This window comes from Ctenopharyngodon idella, chromosome 24, assembly GCF_019924925.1.
Source record: "Ctenopharyngodon idella isolate HZGC_01 chromosome 24, HZGC01, whole genome shotgun sequence".
NCBI classification, from domain to species: domain Eukaryota; kingdom Metazoa; phylum Chordata; class Actinopteri; order Cypriniformes; family Xenocyprididae; genus Ctenopharyngodon; species Ctenopharyngodon idella.
Window position 1 is genome coordinate 12,522,170 of NC_067243.1, and position 19,866 is coordinate 12,542,035.

The window sequence follows — 19,866 nt, forward strand, 5'->3', positions numbered from 1 at the left end:
ATATAAATTCTTAATGTTCTTTTGGATCTCATGTAGTCCAGTCAAAACACAAAATATTTGAGTCCTCTCCTCTCCTGTACAGTCTTGAGACTTTACAAGCAAAAAAAAAACGATTATTTGTTATGAAAAATGTTAATTGCTGCTGCATATTAATCACATGAAATCTGATTGTTCTTGCATATGAAAATGTTTATTTTCAAGATACAAGCAAGCACAGCACATTTTATGTGTCTACTGCATGTAAAAACGTGTTTATCAGATAAAATACTAGGCTATTAATGTAATAATTAATTTAGTAGGCCTAGCTTTATTTGTCGTTTATATATATATATATTTAATTCTCTCTATTTCTAAACTTTATTTCCCCACAAAAGTCCAATGATAGGTTCCACAAGTTGTGTATGAACTGCAATTCACCAAGGGAGAAAAAAAGAAAAAGAAAATGCCGCATGTTTTGGTTGTTTAAGAAGGTTTAAATCTAGGTTTGTATTGGCCTAATTGCCACTCGAGGACCTATATGGTCCACTGAATAATATCAATTCCTTTTGTGCTGCAATAGTTTAATATTAATAGTTTAGTATTTTGTGTCACTGTATCATTTAGGATGGGATACTGTTGTCACTGAACAGAAGCATGAGGTGTGAATACAGGATTTGTTCTCTGTTACATAGACAAGACCTCTATTAAAGATGCATACTGTATCAGTTACAGGTAGAGTGACACATTTGTTGAGCTCTTTGTCTCTTGAAGCCTAAATCACGCACGACACTGTCTCTTTTCAAATCCTCACGAGGAAAATATGAGGACATCATCACATAATCCTGTGGCCTGAGTTTAAAAAAAAGCCTGCTTGATTAAATGTCTAAGAAAATTGATGTGTAATTTTATAATTGCTTTGATTGTTCTTGATATTATAATCAATATTTAACTGGGATAAAACCAGCACATTCAGGCATCAGAAGAATTCTGTCATGTTGTCAGTTTTTCTGAAAATCATGAACATTGGCAGCACATCTTATTTTATGTCCTTATGTTTAATGGCATCTGTGATGGAAATTACATTTTAAATATTTTTGGAGCAAAATGGCTGACTTTATGTATTATAAATAGTATACATAATATAATATTAACATAATATTTTCACATTTTTTGCATAATTTGACAAAGCTTGACTGGAAATGGTGTGCATGGAGTAAAATATTTTCGTTGTTATCTTATTATAAACAACTTTCCTGAACTTTTTTAGTGAAATGAAAGGGACAGACATAAAAAAATGATAGTCTATAATTAAATAAATTTCACGTGATAAATATTGAAATGGTTTACTGCACTCATTTTTTTTTAGATCATAAACATATAATAATTCATATTTAGATATAATTATTTATTATTTTAATGGATATATTCGTAGAGTAAACAAAATCATACAAATCATAAGAGTTTAAAAAAAGAGAGATCGTTTTCGAAACACACCTAAAGTGGCCAAAATTGAAGCAACATCCAACTGTGTCTTTAATTACAAGAAAACGGAAAAATAATCAGTTTTTCTAATTCCAGAAACGTATTTCACGTTGCATAATCTCTGCATTGTAATGTTGTCACCATGGTTACGGCGACCACTACAACAAGAGGGAACACGCGCGTGGGAGGCGCGCCCCCTGCCTGCCGCCCTCATCAGTTTCACTCTGCGCGCTCCCGTTTACTAGAGTACACACTAATCATCCCTCAAATAGACTGGATCTGAAGATGGACAAGAAGTGTATGAATTTTCATAGAACATATTAAATGAGTGCATCTGACTATGGACAAAAAGTAAGTAGACTAGTGGACAAGTCTTAACGACATTTGTTTTATAGCGTGTTGTAAGCATTCTTCCAATTTTCGTTGCATGAAGCTGTGCAAGTTTATACTGTCTGAAAAGATTTATGACATCTGCAAAAATATGTTAAGGCTTATGATGCTATACAGAGTAAATAGAGAACAAATCTGTAGAGAAAATAAACAGGCTAAAAAATGCTGGGCTGTTTTAACACAAGTTTGGGTCAAATAAATATGGACAAACCCAACCGTTGGGTTTCAAAATTTAATTAAAAAAATTACACCAACGGTTGGGTTTGTCCATATTTGACTTAACTATGGGTTGAAACAACCCAGCATTTCTTAGATATAAATATGTTTTTAACCAGCTGGGGTCACTAGTAGCTTGCAGTATGCTATAGCTTCCGGTACTATTCATTCAAATATCTTTTTTCGATTTTTTAGAGTTTGTCTATTCCATGTACACTGTAAAAATGAAAGACATTTGAAATAAATAAAAAAACACAAGAAAATACTTACTACTTCAACATTACACATGTAATTCAATGTGTTTATTGCTGTTTCTTGGTAATTATTTGTGAAATATACTAGTAATTTCTGAGTGGAAAAATGTTTCAAAGTAAATCCTGCACCATTTGTTTCAGTAGCATTTCCTAAAGATTAGATATTTTTTTTCTTTGAACAGAAAAGCTGTAAGGAAGAATCTAGAAACACTGATAAAGGAGAAGAACATTAGCCTTCCTTTGGTGAAAAAGGTAGGTGAATTTAATGCATTGTCCAAAAGGATGAGTCGTAATGTCGTGCAGCATATGCGCATATAAACAAACCTCTATTAGAAAGTCCATGATTGCTTTAACTTCAGGGTGATAAAAATTAAAGCTGAAACTTTTTCAGTGTTAAAATAAGGTCTCCTACCCTAGTTTATATGCACAGACATCTATAGGTAAGCACCATTGACTCATCCAAAGCATGAGTTTAGGGGCAAATCTGCTTGTTGGACCAATGGCAGATGGGGGAGTGTTGACTTTCTTACCAGTCCAGTGAGGGTTTGGCAGATACCACAACTATGATGCAACGGTAAACCCATAACCCACAATGTGATGTTATGAAACCGTGGGCGCCTGTTTCTGCTGACATACTACAACTACACGTTCTGTGCATCTATTTTGAAAATACTGCCAATCATTTTTTTTTTATGGATGACAGGTTGGTGACATTTGTCCTCAGGTCATTACAATGTGCCTGTAAAACAGGAACACTGGTGGCATTTTGCTTAAGGGCTGACCTGTTCTGCTATTAGAGAGAATAATGTCCTCCTGTTTCCAGATTCAGGTGTCCTGCCTGCTCAGCACTGCATGTTTTTAAAGTGGTAGTTAAAAAGAAAAAAAGAAAAAGAATCCAAATGTCATTCCAAACCTGTAGGATTTTCTGTCTTCCATGGAATACAAAAGATGTTTAGCAGGATGTTCACTAAGGCTGTGTGATATTGGGAAAAACTGACATTGCGATATTTTGTTTTTATGCGATATATATTGCGACATAAAAAAAAAATCACCAGATGAATTGAATAGCTCTATTTGGAAAGAATCATTCTAGGATCATTAGGGTGATTTTGTAGAGGAGTGAATACGCATAAAAAAAAATGAACTAACATACATAAATATAATATGAATGAAATAAATAGTGCTTTATATTTTTCAGGTACGTCTAACAGTATTGGGGTACAGAAATTGAATAATCACATGTAAAACAACACTGCATAGTCTTCACTGTATAAATTAAATATAATTGATTTGTGTTAAAACTACACAAGTGATTTTTCTCTTTGTCCTTTGTTGTTTGATGACAGAAAGCAGCAATATTATAATAGGCTGCTGTCACTTTAAGACCGAATGCGCGGACCCAAAATACTGTTACACATCAGGTTTTCTTTCTCAATTATTTAGTTCACCTAAGCCATAAGCAGCTGTGTGTATGAGGATAGGCGATGGTGTGCGTGGATTTTTACCTTTTTTCTTTCTTTTTTTTTTGCATGTCCGATCAGGCACAAATATATGCGGAAGAGAACGGCATTTGGTGTTCATGTGCATCTGCGCGGCTTGTGAAAACAGCTGCTGATGGGAGTTTTACTTACTCAAAATTGGGCAGAAAGGAAAATGATTGGTTTACAGATTAAACCAATGGAAGTGAAGCAGAGGTGGGGTCAAAACATTTGGAAATTTAGAGGGAATCTACTGACAGATAAGTTATCGACTGGTCGTGGGAGATCGCATGTATTGTAAGGTAAGTGAATTTATGATATATTTTAAAATTCAGTGATAAACAGACTCTAAAGTTTACTAAGATAATTGGGGAACACTGAACTATCCGATCATATGCATTTTGATTCGACTGCTAGCTTCAATCAAAAGCTGCTAATGGGCTAACTGGGGTAAAACATCTGTAAACCAATAATTTTCCTTTCTGCCCTTAGAACAATTTTGAGTAAATAAAACTCCCATCAGCAAAACGGCCGCACGTTCAGAATCGAGTTCTCTTTTGCGTCTTCGTGCACGCAAATGGTTTAAAATCGCTTGAATGTTTAAACTGACAGGACCTAAAACACGTTCATATGATAAACTTTAATTGTATGATGGTCGAACTTTGCAGTTAATCCGAGAATCACATGCTTTCTGAACCGTGGTGTCTGATCCGTACGGATTAATGACCCCTATACTTGACATTGCACATCCTGCGATATACAGTGCTCAGTGTAAATGAGTACACCCCCTTTGAAAAGTAACATTTTAAACAATATCTCAATGAACACAAAAACAATTTCCAAAATGTTGACAAGACTAAGTTTAATATAACATCTGTTTAACTTATAACATGAAAGTAAGGTTAATAATATAACTTAGATTACACATTTTTAAGTTAAACTCAAATTAGCAAAAATGAGTACACCCCACAACAAAAACTACTACATCTAGTACTTTGTATGGCCTCCATGATTTTTAATGACAGCACCAAGTCTTCTAGGCATGGAATGAACAAGTTGGCGACATTTTGCAACATCTATCTTTTTCCATTCTTCAAGAATGACCTCTTTTAGAGACTGGATGCTGGATGGAGCGTGATGCTCAACTTGTCTCTTCAGAATTCCCCATAGGTGTTCGATTGGGTTCAGATCAGGAGCCAATGAATCACTTTCACCCTGTTCTTCTTCAGAAATCCAACAGTGGCCTTAGATGTGTGTTTAGGATCATTGTCATGTTGGAAAAGTGCACAACGACCAAGGGCACGGAGTGATGGTAGCATCTTCTCTTTCAGTATAGAGCAGTACATCTGTGAATTCATGATGCCATCAATGAAATGCAGCTCCCAGACACCAGCAGCACTCATGCAGCCCCACATAAGGACACTGCCACCACCATGTTTCACTGTAGGCACCATGCATTTTCCTTTGTATTCCTCACCTTTGCGACGCCATACAGTTTTGAAGCCATCAGTTCCAAAAACATTTATCTTGGTCTCATCACTCCAGAGTATAGAGTCCCAGTAGTCTTCATCTTTGTCAGCATTGGCCCTAGCAAACTCTAGGTGGGCTTTTTTGTGCTTGGGCTTTAAGAGAGGCTTCTTACGTGGACAGCACCCATGCATGCCATTCCTCTGCAGTGTACGCCGTATTGTGTCACGGGAAATAGTCACCCCAGTTTGGCTTTCTACTTCTTTAGATAACTGCAGTGAACTTGCATGTCGATTTTCTTCAACCCTTCTCATCAGAAGACGCTCCTGTCGAGGTGTTAACTTCCGTGGATGACCTGAACGTCTCTGTGAGATGGTTGCAGTTCCATCTTTTTTAAATGTTTGTACCACTTTTGCTACAGTATTCTGACTGATAAGTAAAGCTCTGCTGATCTTCTTGTAGCCTTCACCTTTCTGGTGTAAAGAAGTTATTTTCTTTCTCAGGTCTTGTGACATTTCCATGTGGTGCCATTGCTGACAGCATGAAATGGGACTTTTATAGTCAACTGTCTGCTGGACACCTGTGTAATGAATAATTAGACTCACCTGTGGTTGAATTCTTGTTAAATTAGACATTTGTAGTCTAAAATTTAGCTTTTAGTGGGGTGTACTCATTTTTGCATCACCCTAATTTGAGTAAAACTGAAAATTTTGTTCTCTAAGTTATATTATTAACCTTACTTTCATGTTATAAGTTAAATAGATGTTAAAATAAGTCTTGTCAACATTTTGGAAATTGTTTTTGTTTTCATTGAGATATTGTTACTTTTCAAAGGGGGTGTACTCATTTACGCTGAGCACTGTATCGTGCAGCCCTAATGTTCACGCTCTTTTCTATGCCAAAAAACCCTAGTTTATTATATAACTTTTATTGAGGTTTTTCTTTTTTGGAGCTTGACAGCCCCTTGTCACCAGTCACTTTCAGTGAATCCAAAAAGAGCAGCATAAACATCCTGCTAAACATCTTTTGTGTTCCAAGGAAGACAGAACATTATCTCCAGTTAAACGGGTTTGGAATGACATGAGGGTGTATAAATGTTGGTTGATTGATTGATTGAACTATTCCTTTAATGTGAAATGCACTATTGACTGCAGAAATCAGAACTGAGCCCAGGATCCTACCTGCCCTGTGAAATCTATGACTTTTTGAAGATTCTCTTGTCTTAAATGGCTGTTGCTTTCTTTGCTTGAATAGACACTGCGTGAGGAATTGCATAAGAATAGTCACAGATTTTAGTGTTAGACTGATTTTTTTTTTTTCAATCTGTCTGTAAAGCGGTATTACAAGGTGATGTGCGTCTTTGCTTTTAATCTGAACAAGATTCTCCCTTTAATACGTCAGTTGGCAGAAAAACTGGAACATTTGTTTTCTAAAGAAGCTCGTTTCAATCAGAGTGAGAGGCAGTAAAGACCTTGAGGCCAGTCTCTGAGAGAGAGCCCACTTCTGCCCAACAAGTCACGCTGCCATGGAAACAGCTGCCGCTTTGGAACGGTGGACTGGTGCTGGTTTCAATTCTTTTAGGTGTTGTGTTCCCACCATTCCTTTGACTGCAGGAGAGATTCACTGAATGTGGCACATCTGAACATGGCGCTGTGCTATCATTAGCTCCAGATTGTGCTTGGAACATACCGTCCATATGTACTTACTGCTAAATATTTTCTAATTTAAGCTTAGGAAGATTTATGTGAAACTATTAATAAAAGACTGTGTGAAAAGCAGTTTTTTTTGCACTTGTATATGTATTGAGAATAGGATGAGATTATTATGAGTATGAGAATATTAAACACTACAGCAGTGTAGTAAGCAAAAATACATATTGTCTGAAACGTTTTAAAAGCGACTATGCAAGATTAAAGCATCCAAAAACTGCTAAAATATCTGCTATAATATGATTTATATGTTGCTTGCAAAACATTATTTAGTCAAATGCAGGGCTAATTTTAAGTGGCCTTCAATGGAGAAAGATGCTTTTAGGGGCCATTCACAGTGAAAGGCAGTGAAATGAAAATGTGTCTGTCTAGCGCATTGTTTAAAAAAAAAACCATAAACTTAAGTTGAAGGGCAGTGGGATGAAAAAAAGCAAGGTCTAGAGATGTGATTTTTAAAAGTTGAACAACTTTCACTTGAGTTATGCGTTTTTAGAACACTGTGTAATGCGTGAGACGCTGTAAAAGATGAAAAATGTAAGTGCAACTTGTCTGTTTATCGCATATTTACATAGAAAAACTATGGAAAATAAGTGCAGTGGAATTAAAAAACACGAGACAGGGCAGTGAAATAAAAAATGCCAGGTCTAGAGATTTTTTTTATTTTTTTTTTATAAAGTTGAACTACTTTCAACTTGAGCACCACAATTTTATGCGTGTCATGCGCGAGACACTGCAAAAGATACAAGACTTGAGCGCAATGGTCAAACATGTCCGTCTAGCGCATGTTTACATATAGAAAAACAACAGAAAAGCAGCGCACTGGAATGCAAAAACATGTTCTGTGTAATCGCCATTTAAAGTTTACTATCTGCGTCTACCAGGGCTAACTGGATCATGCTAACCAGCCTAACCTTGACCTCTTTACAATCCCTCTGGAGCACTTTAGGGTGAAGTGCCTTGCTTAAGGGCACAAAGGTAATAGGTTATGACTCAAATGTTCGTCATGTCTTTCAAACCAGCAAACTTCCAACTACCATCCCTGAGCTTCAAGTAATTTAAAGTTAGTTATATCTTCAGAAAACAGTTCAGTATAAACAGACGGATTGCAATTCTGTTTAGTGCTGCTAGTGGCACAGAAACTACAGACTTCATCTTCAATTTACTATGCTAACATTTTATGCTGATAAGCAGCGAGTTCAAAACAACCTTGTTGTTGAGATATCAGTCTCATATGGAATATGTTGACTGATTTGGATTTGGTGTCAGATAAACTAAGTGTTGGCAGGCCCTAGACCTCCAACCGAGTGTGCGTTGATGATATAGCCATTATCGAGATGAACTCCTCACCCGATAATGTTTCTTATGGGAGCTTGCAGCGCTCCTGATGATATTGGATACTCCAAATTAAACCCGACAATTCACCTTGGTGTGTCAGAGAGCAGCGGGTTTCACCCTACCCAACTGATTTACATGAGAAGACCAGCCATGTTTACACACTCACGCTAGCGTATTTAAGTGTGTAAGCACCATATCTGTCTATAACAGTCAGCATAAATACAAAATAGGTCACTATTTCTTAATTATGCTTCCCCTCTCTTTCCAAGCCAACATATTGGATTAGTATCGGCCTCTCTGAATTATTGACTGGCAGTTTATGAATGAATGTTTTCTTTGGCATCAACCGATGCCCTCTGGAACATCCCTAACCATGCAGACAGCATGCCAACAGCCTATTTTTTCTTTTGTCCACCTGTCTGCGGTCATGTTTTTGCATATGAAGGGTTGTAACAGTAGAGCTTGCAGCTTACACTGTAAAAATTATTTTTGATGCTTAAGTTTATTTAATTAAAATTAGTTAAAGCAACACAATTGCTAAACATTTTGCTTCTTCTTAACTTAATTGTGTTTAGTACTTCAATATGTAAAAGAAGTGAAGTTTACATAATTTCTTTTGAGTTGGGACTACCTAAATTAGCTTGACGCCCCAAATTATTTTTGTGGTATTAATTGAAACTGGGCAGTGGATTTTTAGCTACCAGAATGCTTTGCATAGGGCTGGCTCAGGAGAGTCACACATCCGAAGTAGCCAGGGTTGCCAGGTCTGTGCCACAAAAGTAGCTCAATGGCCAGTCAAAAGTATCCCAATTTTTGTGATTTTTCTCCATTGGGTGGCAGAATTCTCCATTGAATTTGTTCATCTGGAGGGTGTTTTGGGGGTGTTGGAGCGTCGAAATTGTATGTACGGGTGTCGAAATCAAACTGTGGAAAAAATTTTTAGCCGCGGCAACTTAAAAGTAGCCCAATTCTGCAGGAAAACCGCAGACATGGCAAAACTGGAAGTAGCATGCGCGCTCCTAGCGCAGCACTGAATGAACCAGATGGATTATTGAGTTTGATTACGGTTACTGGCTTAAAGGGATAGTTCACCCAAAAATAAAAATTATTCCCAAAATTTACTCACCCTCTATCCATCCTAGGTGTATATGACTTTATTCTTTCAGCCAAACACAATCCGTTATATTTTCACTTTTTAGACACAAGTCGAATGTGTATGGCTGTCACGCCGGACGCTCATTATTTTAATTTATAAAGTTTTAAACAAGGGTATTTGTCTTACACGAACAATCTATTCACTTCAGAAAGCCTGTATTAACCCCCCCGGGGGCCGCATGGAGTACGTTTTATGATCGATGGATGCACTTTTTTGGGCTGCAAAATCTCATCCTCCAATCACTACCATTATAAAGCTTGGAAGAGCCAGGATACTTTTTAATATAACTCTGATTGTGTTTGGTTGAAAGAAGAAAGTCATATACACCTAGGATGGCTTGCGGGTGAGTAAATTATGTGGTAATTTTCATTTTTGGGTGAACTATCCCTTTAAAAGAACTATTCGAACATCACTATTCGAAATCTCATGAAACAAATTGAGTGCAAATTGTTATTTTATTGAGTAGATTCTATAGGTTTGTTTCTACAGTGTAGGCTGCCCTCTGTGACCAGTGTCTCAGTTGTATTTGAGACACTGGTCATATATTCCATTGTTTCAGTGGGCTAACACAAGCCCCGTCCCCTTGGACACAGCTCTGGACAGCTGGGCTGCCCCTTCACCCTAACAAGGCATAATTGGATTTGTAGGGGATTTAGTGACTCAAGAGTCTCTTAATGAGGCTGTATGTTTGTTAGAGTAAATTTCACTAGTGTTGACGCACTCAGACTATCAAATTATAGAAGAACACAACAAATACAATTGAGCGGTCTAACAATATAGAAAACAAGGAATGTTGTTACATAATAGGCTGTTACCAGTTCTTTATTCCTGGAGATGCTTCAACTAATTCATCTCATTTCTGATTATCAGAGATGTTTGTTTATAAACAAATATTGGAGTTACATCATCATATGATGGCGATTATGATATAATGGGATCACCTGTTCTACCACAGTGGTGACAGAGCCGTTGTCACGCAAACAGTGCTGATTAATCATGTGTTGATTAAGTCTTGAGATGTGTCACTATGATAAGCTGTCATTGTCCCAGAGGTGTGTTTTTCCATGTGATGTACCGCTGGGATATCACAGACCTGAAAAGTGTTACAAATGGGAGCTCGCTTAATTTGATGAGATACTGTGCTGGAATAGTGAAAGGTTGGATTAGTTATATCATCAACTAATCAGCACCAGATTCAGGTTTTCGGTGCTGAAGAACCTCTAGTTTAACTTAACAAATCCTTATTTTTAGTCAAATATTTTTAATTATTGGTTGAAATGGTTCATAAGACCAATTTGAATGATTTGATTGTGAAACAAACTGATTTTTGATTAAAACTGTCCAACCCAATCTCACAAGAAAAATCATGAAAGCATGAATGTACACACCCAACCCTCAGTGGTGCTTAAGTAGATTGTACAACAACGTTTGATTGAAGTCAGACAAATTCATACACATTCACCACCAATTTGCCAAAACGTAAAATAGTTACAAATTGAAATGATCTGAAATGGGACAAATGGAATTACTAAAACAATTTAATCTTTAAAAAAAAAATGCGCCTACATATGAATGTTTTAGAATGTAATATGCCAGTTAGATATCAGATCACTTGATGACTGGATTTTGTCTCTGCTAATTGGTTCTTTGAAGCAAACAGTACAAATGAACCAGACTATCTAAAATGCATTCAATATGTGGTCAGGCACAGATTCTATGTTGTGTCTGTTACAAAGGAAGATCACCTTGCCTTCTGACTGATGTTGTCACGTGTGTGTCTGAGTGTGTACTGTATGGTTGTGTTAAGGATGCACAGACAGTGACATAACAATTCTCAGCTTACCTGTGTGACAAAAAACTCCTTTGGTCGCCAATGTTCTATAGTGCCACAGACAGTGGTTAGTACACAGATAGTTCTTGAACTACCCACAATGCACCACTCTCTATAGTTTTTTAATAACACAATCTTCAAAAATCCTTTTTTAATTAATCGTATTATCACATAAAATGTGTACACCGATCAGGCATAACATTGACATGACCCCCTTCCTAATATTGAGTTGGTCCCCCTTTTGCTGCCAAAACAGCCCTGACCTGTCGAGGCATGGACTCCACTAGACCCCTGAAGGTGTGTTGTGGTATCTGGCACAAAGACGTTAGCAGCAGATCCTTTAAGTCCTGTAAGTTGCGAGGTGGGGCCTCCATGGATTGGACTTGTTTGTTCAGCACATCCCACAGATGCTCGATTGGAATGAGATCTGGGGAGTTTGGAGGCCAAGTCAACACCTCAAACTCATTGTTGTGCTCCTCAAACTATTCCTGAGCCATTTTTGCTTCGTGGCAGGGCGCATTATCCTGCTGAAAGAGGCCCACAGCCACCAGGGAATACCGTTTCCATGAAATGGTGTACATGGTCTGCAACAATGCTTAGGTAGGTGGTACGTGTCAAAGTAACATCCACATGGATGGCAGGACACAAGGTTTCCCAGCAGAACATTGTCCAAAGCATCACACTGCCTCCGCCGGCTTGTCTTCTTCCCATAGTGCATCCTGGTGCCATGTGTTCTCCAGGTAAGCGACGCACACACACCCGGCTATCCAAGTGATGTAAAAGAAAACGGGATTCATCAGACCAGGCCACCTTCTTCCATTGCTCCTTGGTCCAGTTCTGATGCTTACGTGTCCACTGTTGGTGCTTTCGGCGGTGGACAGGGGTCAGTATGGACACCCTGACTGGTCTGCGGCTATGCAGCCCTATACACAACAAACTGCGATGCACTGTGTATTCTGACACCTTTCTATCAGAACCAGCATTAACTTCTTGAGCAATTTGAGCTACAGTAGCTCGTCTGTTGGATCGGACCACACGGGCCAGACTTCGCTCCCCACGTGCATGAATGAGCCTTGGCCGCCCATGACCCTGTCGCAGGTTCACCACTGTTCCTTCCTTCACTTTTGATAGATACTGACCACTGCAGACCAGGAACACCCCACAAAGAGCTGCAGTTTTGGAGATGCTCTGACCCAGTCGTCTATAGCCAACACAATTTGGCCCTTCTCAAACTTGCTCAAATACTTACGCTTGCCCATTTTCCCTGCTTCTAACACATCAATTTTGAGGACAAAATGTCCACTTGATGCCTAATATATCCCACCCACTAACAGGTGCCGTGATGAAGAGATAATCAGTGTTATCCACTTCACCTGTCAGTGCTCATAATGTTATTCCTGATTGGTGTATATATAAAATTATATTTTATATTAAAAAACTCAATTCATGCAGCATATTACAACACAGCTATTGTACATGTACATGCCAAGAAAGAAATTAGTCTACAATAAAAATAACCTCCATGTTTACCTGAACGTGACACTGACACTATGCAATGCGTTTCTGAAGAACACAAGAATGCGAGTGCAATACAAGCGAACCTGGCGGATGGCATAAGATGAGCGCGTGGTGGCCTGACTGCACCTGCTTCCATCACTCAATGCCTTATCGTCAGGTTCCTTCCCTGTCCGGGCCAAACATGTCAGCACCAGACAGCAGGCTCACTGGCAGGAGCTCCACAGCACCCAAACAGCTTCATCGCAGCCCTAGCTGCCGTCCATACTAGAACTGGATTTGTTATTTAATTTGTTCCCTGGATTCATCCGAACGCTCTTCTCTTACCTTGCCTGAAGTAGAAATGGGCCCGAGGGCAGAATCAGAAAGAGGAGAAGGAGACAACAGAGGAGAGAAGGTAAGATGTTGAACAGGATGGTAAGACTATGGACGAACATATAATGAGCAGGTATGTGATGCTGTGGTGTCAGATGGTTGTAATTCCTTTAGGGCTATGAATTTTGATAGAATATGTCATTCATTAAACCTTCTGATAGACCAAGGATAAAAAAAAAAAAAAAAAGAGTGTTATGCATTAAGAGTGAAAGTGTGTCTATCTATGGGTTGTATGTACACTTTAGCTCTGAGCAGTCCACAATGTTGCCCCAAAATATTTGGATACATATGCTACAATAAACTGAGTGGCATTTATTGAATTTATTAAAAAAAAAAAAAAAAGGGGGTTGTGTAGATTTCATGCATTTGTAATTCAGTTTAAGATAATCTACATAGGTAAGCCATGGGGGATACTCTTTTTGCAATAACAAGACAGTCCCTTGCTTGGTGTTTCTAGGGTATGAGGTTTCTCCCTTCACCCAGGCAACCAGAGAACACTGAAGTAACTAGTCTCTTGAGCTTAGTTAACTGATGCCCATAATCCTGTAAGATAAACATCTTTTCCTGCAGACTGTACAAATTACGGCCAAATGTAAGAGTGTTGTTCCTTTACATGTTGATATAAGATCTTCATTGGTTAAGTTCCTCCTTTTTATGGCAATGGGAAACGTCTTCAAGGTTGTGTCATAGCCTTGAAATGAATCTCCATATTTATATCCTTGATTTAATGCTCAAGTTCAAGATAGCCTCTGACTGACAGCTGAAAAAGATGGATTAGGTTCAAACAGAGCACAGAAAACATGTACACTCAACGCTCAGTGCACCCCTTCAATAACTATATAATATATAAAACAAATTCAGTAAACAAATATATCACTTTTAATTGCAGAAAACTATCAAAACCTCATGTAAAAAGATGCTTGTTTATGGAGTGTCATCGCTTATGCGCATCTCGGACGCAGAATAATGTGAGGTTTTGGACTCACGGGGCTCTGAATTCAAACCTTGTTGCATTGCAAATATTGTAACATTAACATCTAGTTAATGGCATCCAGCAATCTGCAACCACCATAAAGAATCAGCAAAAACATGATGATGACATGTCCTTTAATTTCTACACAACCCCTCACCGGTGATTATCTTGAAATGTATTGGTAAAGGCGGTGAATTTGTACACAAACTGTGTTTTGAGGACCGTAGCGGTAGGACCTGAATGAGATGACTGATAGTCTCGCAATTATTTGAGAATTGCTTTTAAGTAAAACACCACTAATAAACTCATAGCTCGACTTTCCATCCATCCATCCGTTCATTCTCCAAACCGCTTTATCCTCTACAGGTCGTGGGTAGCTCGACTATTTAAATTTTTACCTGATTAGCTTGCAGTCTAAATATTAAATATGATGTAAAATAGCAAGTCTTGATTTTTTTTGTCCGTGACGACTGCATGCAAAAACAAACATGTATTGCGTCTAGTGTAGTCCGATTCATGAGAAAATGACTCTTTCGAGTTATTTTAAAGAACTGTTTACTCGATTAACTCCCTGAATAAATCCATGAGAGCAGCTGAATCAACATATAAACTGACTCAAATAATCTGTAAAGCGATCATGACATTAGGTTATGTTTGTCTCGAAATGTTTGTCTATAAATCAAGTTTTGTGTAGACCTTCTTAAGATTCGTTATTAGTGTGATATTATATATATATATATATATATATATATATATATATATATACTTGTAATACCTATATACTTTTACCTTCAATGTTGGTACCTTGTAAATTATGTTCTTGAAAATTATTTGTAGCTTGTAGTTACAATTTAAAAGTAGCTTCCCTGACACTGTTAAAAAAAAAGTGGGGTCATTTTGGTTCAATCCTTTGCCTAGACAGTACATGGGGCATCTGTGCTCAGATTCAGCACGTTTAAAGTCTAGGTCAAAGCCAAAATGAAATCCCTGGCAACAAAAGCAAAGCTTCTCAGAGTAATTAGATGTCAGCTGAACTTGTAATTTAAACATGAATAGATGTTGAATGTTATCATTGCCATCCTGTCCCATCCGGTTTGTGTATATGCATATGGGTTTGTGTATTTGTGTGATTGATAAGGATTAGCCCATGTGAGGCACGGCCCAGACAGCTGACCTTGATAGATAATGTTACTCACGCTGCTCATGCTGGCATAAGTGAGCGGGGCATTGTCTGTCTCTCTGCCCACACACTCAACTACTCTACTGTTGGACACCTGTATATCTCTAGCATCAGTAAATACCAACTGTATTTCGTGAGAGATTGGAGTGCTGTTCTTATTCATTTATTTTCATTAATGGTGTTTATTAAGTTTTAGAATAAATCCCTAATCTTAATGACTAGGGTTGGGCATGCAATTTGTCCTGGGTGTTAGTGCAATGGATGTGAATAATAGGTAATTGGATAATTTTTGCCTGATAGACGATAAAATGACTGAAAAGTCCCATCGTTTTTATATCATTATAGTTGTGGTGTGGTCTCTGCTACTCTTTTAAATTTAAAATGATTTTTTAAAACTATATCTGTATCGTTATAGTTATCGCACTTGGTGTTAACTTTAGTTTGGATGGCAAATCGCTGGAAAAACGTTGTGCCTAAATGAATCCTTAAAACAGTGCTGATGTGGCTATACATATTCAGACTGACATCTTTGAACTTTGTGCGAAGGCTTGTGCTGTTTTTTGTCTCGCTGAGTGTTGCGTTTTTTAGTACGGTATGTCAAGTTAAAAATAGTCTTTTAAAAGTGTGTCCTATAACACTTGATGCCAGCCTTATTAGATATATACATAGCTTCCTTGAGATCTGCCCTAAATATTTAGCTTTTTGTATGTAATACAGTTTAATATAATGTTACAGTTTAATACTGTTTAATTATATTAGGGCAAGCGCAGGCTTAAATTGGTCATCAACATACTTAACCTGTTAAAATAGACTGCCATCTGTAGTTTCAATAAGGCGCACATATATATGGTCATGTGCAAAAATAACGTCTTAGCAAAGGTGAAGACTTTACCTCTACTTTATCTTTTGGCTTCCTAAACGTGTCACATGTGGTTAATCCATTACTCTGCAACACCTGTCATTGGATGACCCCTTTCTCACCTGAACGACTTATATCCACTTCTTGAACACTACATATGCTTAAATTGCACATCTGCCAGCTAGGTCATTAGCCATCAGTCTGTTGCATTCATGAATTTACATTGTTGCTTTGACTTAGTAACCACACCCAGTTTGCACCAACAATATAAACAGCATTAGTTGAGCCAGAAATAGCAAGGCTAGAAAAGTTATAGGGCCCTATTTTAAAGATCTAAGCGCATGGTCTGAAGCGCATGGCGCAGGTGCACTTAGGGAGTGTCCGAATCCACTTTTGCTAGTTTAACGATGGAAAAAATGTACTTAGTCTCTTAATGAGTCATGTGTTTTGGGCGTAACGTGCAATAAACCAATCAAAGTCTCATCTCCCATTCCCTTTAAAAGCCAGGTGCGCTTGCACCATAGCGGATTGCTATTTACATGGTGGAATATAGACACTCTCAACCTGACGAGTCAGTTTAAATACATGTGTGTATTGCCACGATTTGTCAAATAATTAGCCAATTTCATTCTTTATTAATGCAAATAAGTAATTCTGATACATGCAATGACTATCCATTATGACATGTAGGCATTTTTTTATCTTTATGTACACAATAATAATCTTTTACATTGTAATCCTTTAAATAACAAAAAAATATGTTTTACAGTCAATGCGCCTGAACACACCTCGTTTTCAGACCAGCACCCCCATGTGTGAACAAATGGGCATGAGTGCATTTGCTATTTAAACAACATGGCCGCTGGATGCGAAAATGATAACTGCGTCGGGCTGAAACTAGCAAAAAACATTTGCAGCGCGCCTGGCATCGCATTGCACCGGATTGCACCAAGTGTATGATAGGGCCCATAATGTCTAGAATCATTTGTTGAAGCCACTATCTTAGATGTACTTTGTAGGGTCACAATAAGTCAAAATCACCCTTTTGCTTCCATGACTATATAGCCAAAATCCCATACTTAGTCTTTCTTCACATTTTTCTTCAGTTCTTTTACAGCTATAACATTCCTCTAGAATAAGAAGTTGGAACTGAATACTAAAGAGTCTGGGTGAATATTTTATTAACTTTGAAATTTTAACATATTTCCCAACTGTTCACGACTAGGAATGCCCAATCTTCTTCCTGGAGGGCCACCTCCCTACAGATTTTAGCTCCAACCTTAATTAAACACACCTGAACCAGCTAATCAAGGTCAACAGGATTAATCGAAACTTCAAGGCAGGTGTGCTGGACCAAGTTGGAGCTAATCTCCGCATGAAGGTTGGCCTCCAGGACCAAGATTGGTGACCCCTGACATAAATGTAGTATGAATGTGGGTATTGCAGGGGTGTCCAATTCTGATCCTGAGAGCCACCTTCCAGCAGAGTTTTAGCTTTAGCCCTAATTAAACACACCTGAAACAGCTAATCAAGGTCTTCAGGGTGACTCAAAACTTTCAGCAAGGTGCATTAGAGCTAAACTTTACAGGAAGGTGGTCCTCCAGGAGCAGGACTGGACACCCCTGTATATTGGTTTAAAATCTTTGACAAAAGCTAATCCTAATCCAAACATATCTTTGTTACCTTTGGAGTAATTCAATAGAAGAGGACAAGAGGAACATTTATTTAACAGCAGTTCCAGCCTGTTCTATTTTAAAACTATTTTATTTCCAGAAGGCCTGTAATGTCATAGTAGATTGTAACACATCCACCTCACATTGAAAACCACAGCGGCCATGTGATTACAGAAGAAACATCTGTTACATAACCGTTGAGTGACACGATTGAAGTGATATGTTTAAGGTCTTCCAAATGTCAGTTACAATGTAAACACAAAGTTGGCAAACGCATTCCCATTCTCAGTTGATGGCAGGTGCACAAGATCCAATTTGTCCTCTCCTAAGTGGCGCTGAGAGATGTGGATATACATATTAGACCCCAAGCCCCCATGGATGAAACAGTCAGAAATATTACCCATGGAGGCAAATGGTGGAGGTATCACTATGAAGGGGCGGGCTAGCTTTCCCACTCTCTCCGTGCTGTACCAAGAGAAACCAAAGCCTATGTGTGCATGCCGGGAGATAAGATTTCCTCTCTGCACTTCACTGCTGTTTGTCAGCGTCCTTGGGGGAATGTGAGCAGCGGAGGGGAGGAAATATCTCCGACTCTGTCTCCAGGAGACGGCCTATGGGAGGGAGGAGTTACCAGAAGTCCCAACAGAAGCCGCTTCTGCTGCCCCTGAGTGGAGCTCCACTGTCAGGGATCACTCCCCTGATGCTTCCCATAGAGGAAGAGGAAGATGCCACTGAGACCCCCCACTGCTCAGCCTCCGGCTCAGGATGGCTCCCTTGTGGAGTCTCATCTACACGTCACCAAGCTCTCCCTGTGCACTCCACGTTACCACCCATTTATCCCTGCCTACAACACACATATCCTCAAGCAGAGATGTGAGATGGCACGTGAAATGGACTCTTAGATCCAGTGCAGAGAAGTGAATGCGACAACATCCTCCTCAATCCTAGATCCAGAGATTGTGCATCTTTTGGACAAGCACATGTCTGTAGAAGTCTGAAAGGAAAGGATCCCTTCGGGTTGCTAAGTCTGGACCATGGAGCTCTAGATCATCAAAGACCAAAGTTGTTTTTGGATAACTTCAGAGTTTCCTTACGGACAGGTGGACATGATGTGGTAGGACTAAGGCCTGTGGTTACTGCAGCATGGGGAGACCCCATCATGGGTGGAAAAGAGACCACACCACCTTGCTGTGGCTTTGAGATCCTCCAGAATTGCTGGGGCACCCGACAGAGTCACAGGAACAGGAGAGTTCAACCTGAGGTAAAGATTTGTGGTGTTCTGCCAACAGAACGTGCCATCTCCTAAAACATCCACCCCCTGTTCATGAATCACAGATAAGTGTACTTGAAACTCTATATCAGCTAGATTGCAATTCAGGAAGTTTAGTGCATTTGTAACAGTAAATATAACAGTAGATGTTTTGGAAAATGGTTTTTTTTTTTTTTTTTTACATTCCAGGTTTTTATTCGAGTTCTTTTAATTCTGTGTTATGATTTACTTCAGTATGACTGAGACTATATATATATATCTTAAATGCAAATTGATGACTTGTCTATGGAAGCTTTTTTCTCAGAATTGAGTACTATAGTCACAATTGCTAGTTATAAAGTCAGAATTGAGAGTTATAAAGTCAGAATAAAGTCGCAATTGCGAGTTATAAAGTCAGAATTGTGAGTTATAAAGTCAGAATTGCAAGTTATAAAGTCAGAATTGTGAGTTATAAAGCCGCAATTGCGAGTTATAAAGTCAGAATTGTGAGATTTAAACTCAATTGCGAGTTATCAAGTCAGAATTGTGAGTTATAAGGTCGCAATTGTGAGTTATAAAGTCAGAATTGTGAGTTATAAAGCCGCAATTGCGAGTTATAAAGTCAGAATTGTGAGATTTAAACTCAATTGCGAGTTATCAAGTCAGAATTGTGAGTTATAGGGTCGCAATTGTGAGTTATAAAGTCGCAATTGTGAGTTATAAAGTCAGAATTGTGAGTTATAAA

At 38.4% G+C, this 19,866-nt stretch overlaps 1 protein-coding gene across 6 annotated transcripts in view; it reads left to right on the forward strand.

Moving 5' to 3' along the window:
* The first annotated feature begins 1,687 nt into the window (after window positions 1–1,687).
* Window positions 1,688–19,866, forward strand: part of dyrk4 (dual-specificity tyrosine-(Y)-phosphorylation regulated kinase 4) — a 39,008-nt gene continuing 20,829 nt past the window's right edge. For 2 of the 6 annotated variants that reach the window (XM_051884876.1, XM_051884880.1), the window contains exons 1-2: window positions 1,688–1,812; window positions 2,504–2,573. In XM_051884876.1, the coding sequence (XP_051740836.1) occupies window positions 1,802–1,812; window positions 2,504–2,573 (81 nt within the window). In that variant the 5' untranslated portion in view covers window positions 1,688–1,801. Of the gene's footprint in view, window positions 1,813–2,503; window positions 2,574–3,886; window positions 4,102–13,023; window positions 13,210–18,827; window positions 19,134–19,866 lie in introns of those variants that run through there. The other 4 variants (XM_051884879.1, XM_051884878.1, XM_051884882.1 and 1 more) reach the window with 4 other exon arrangements.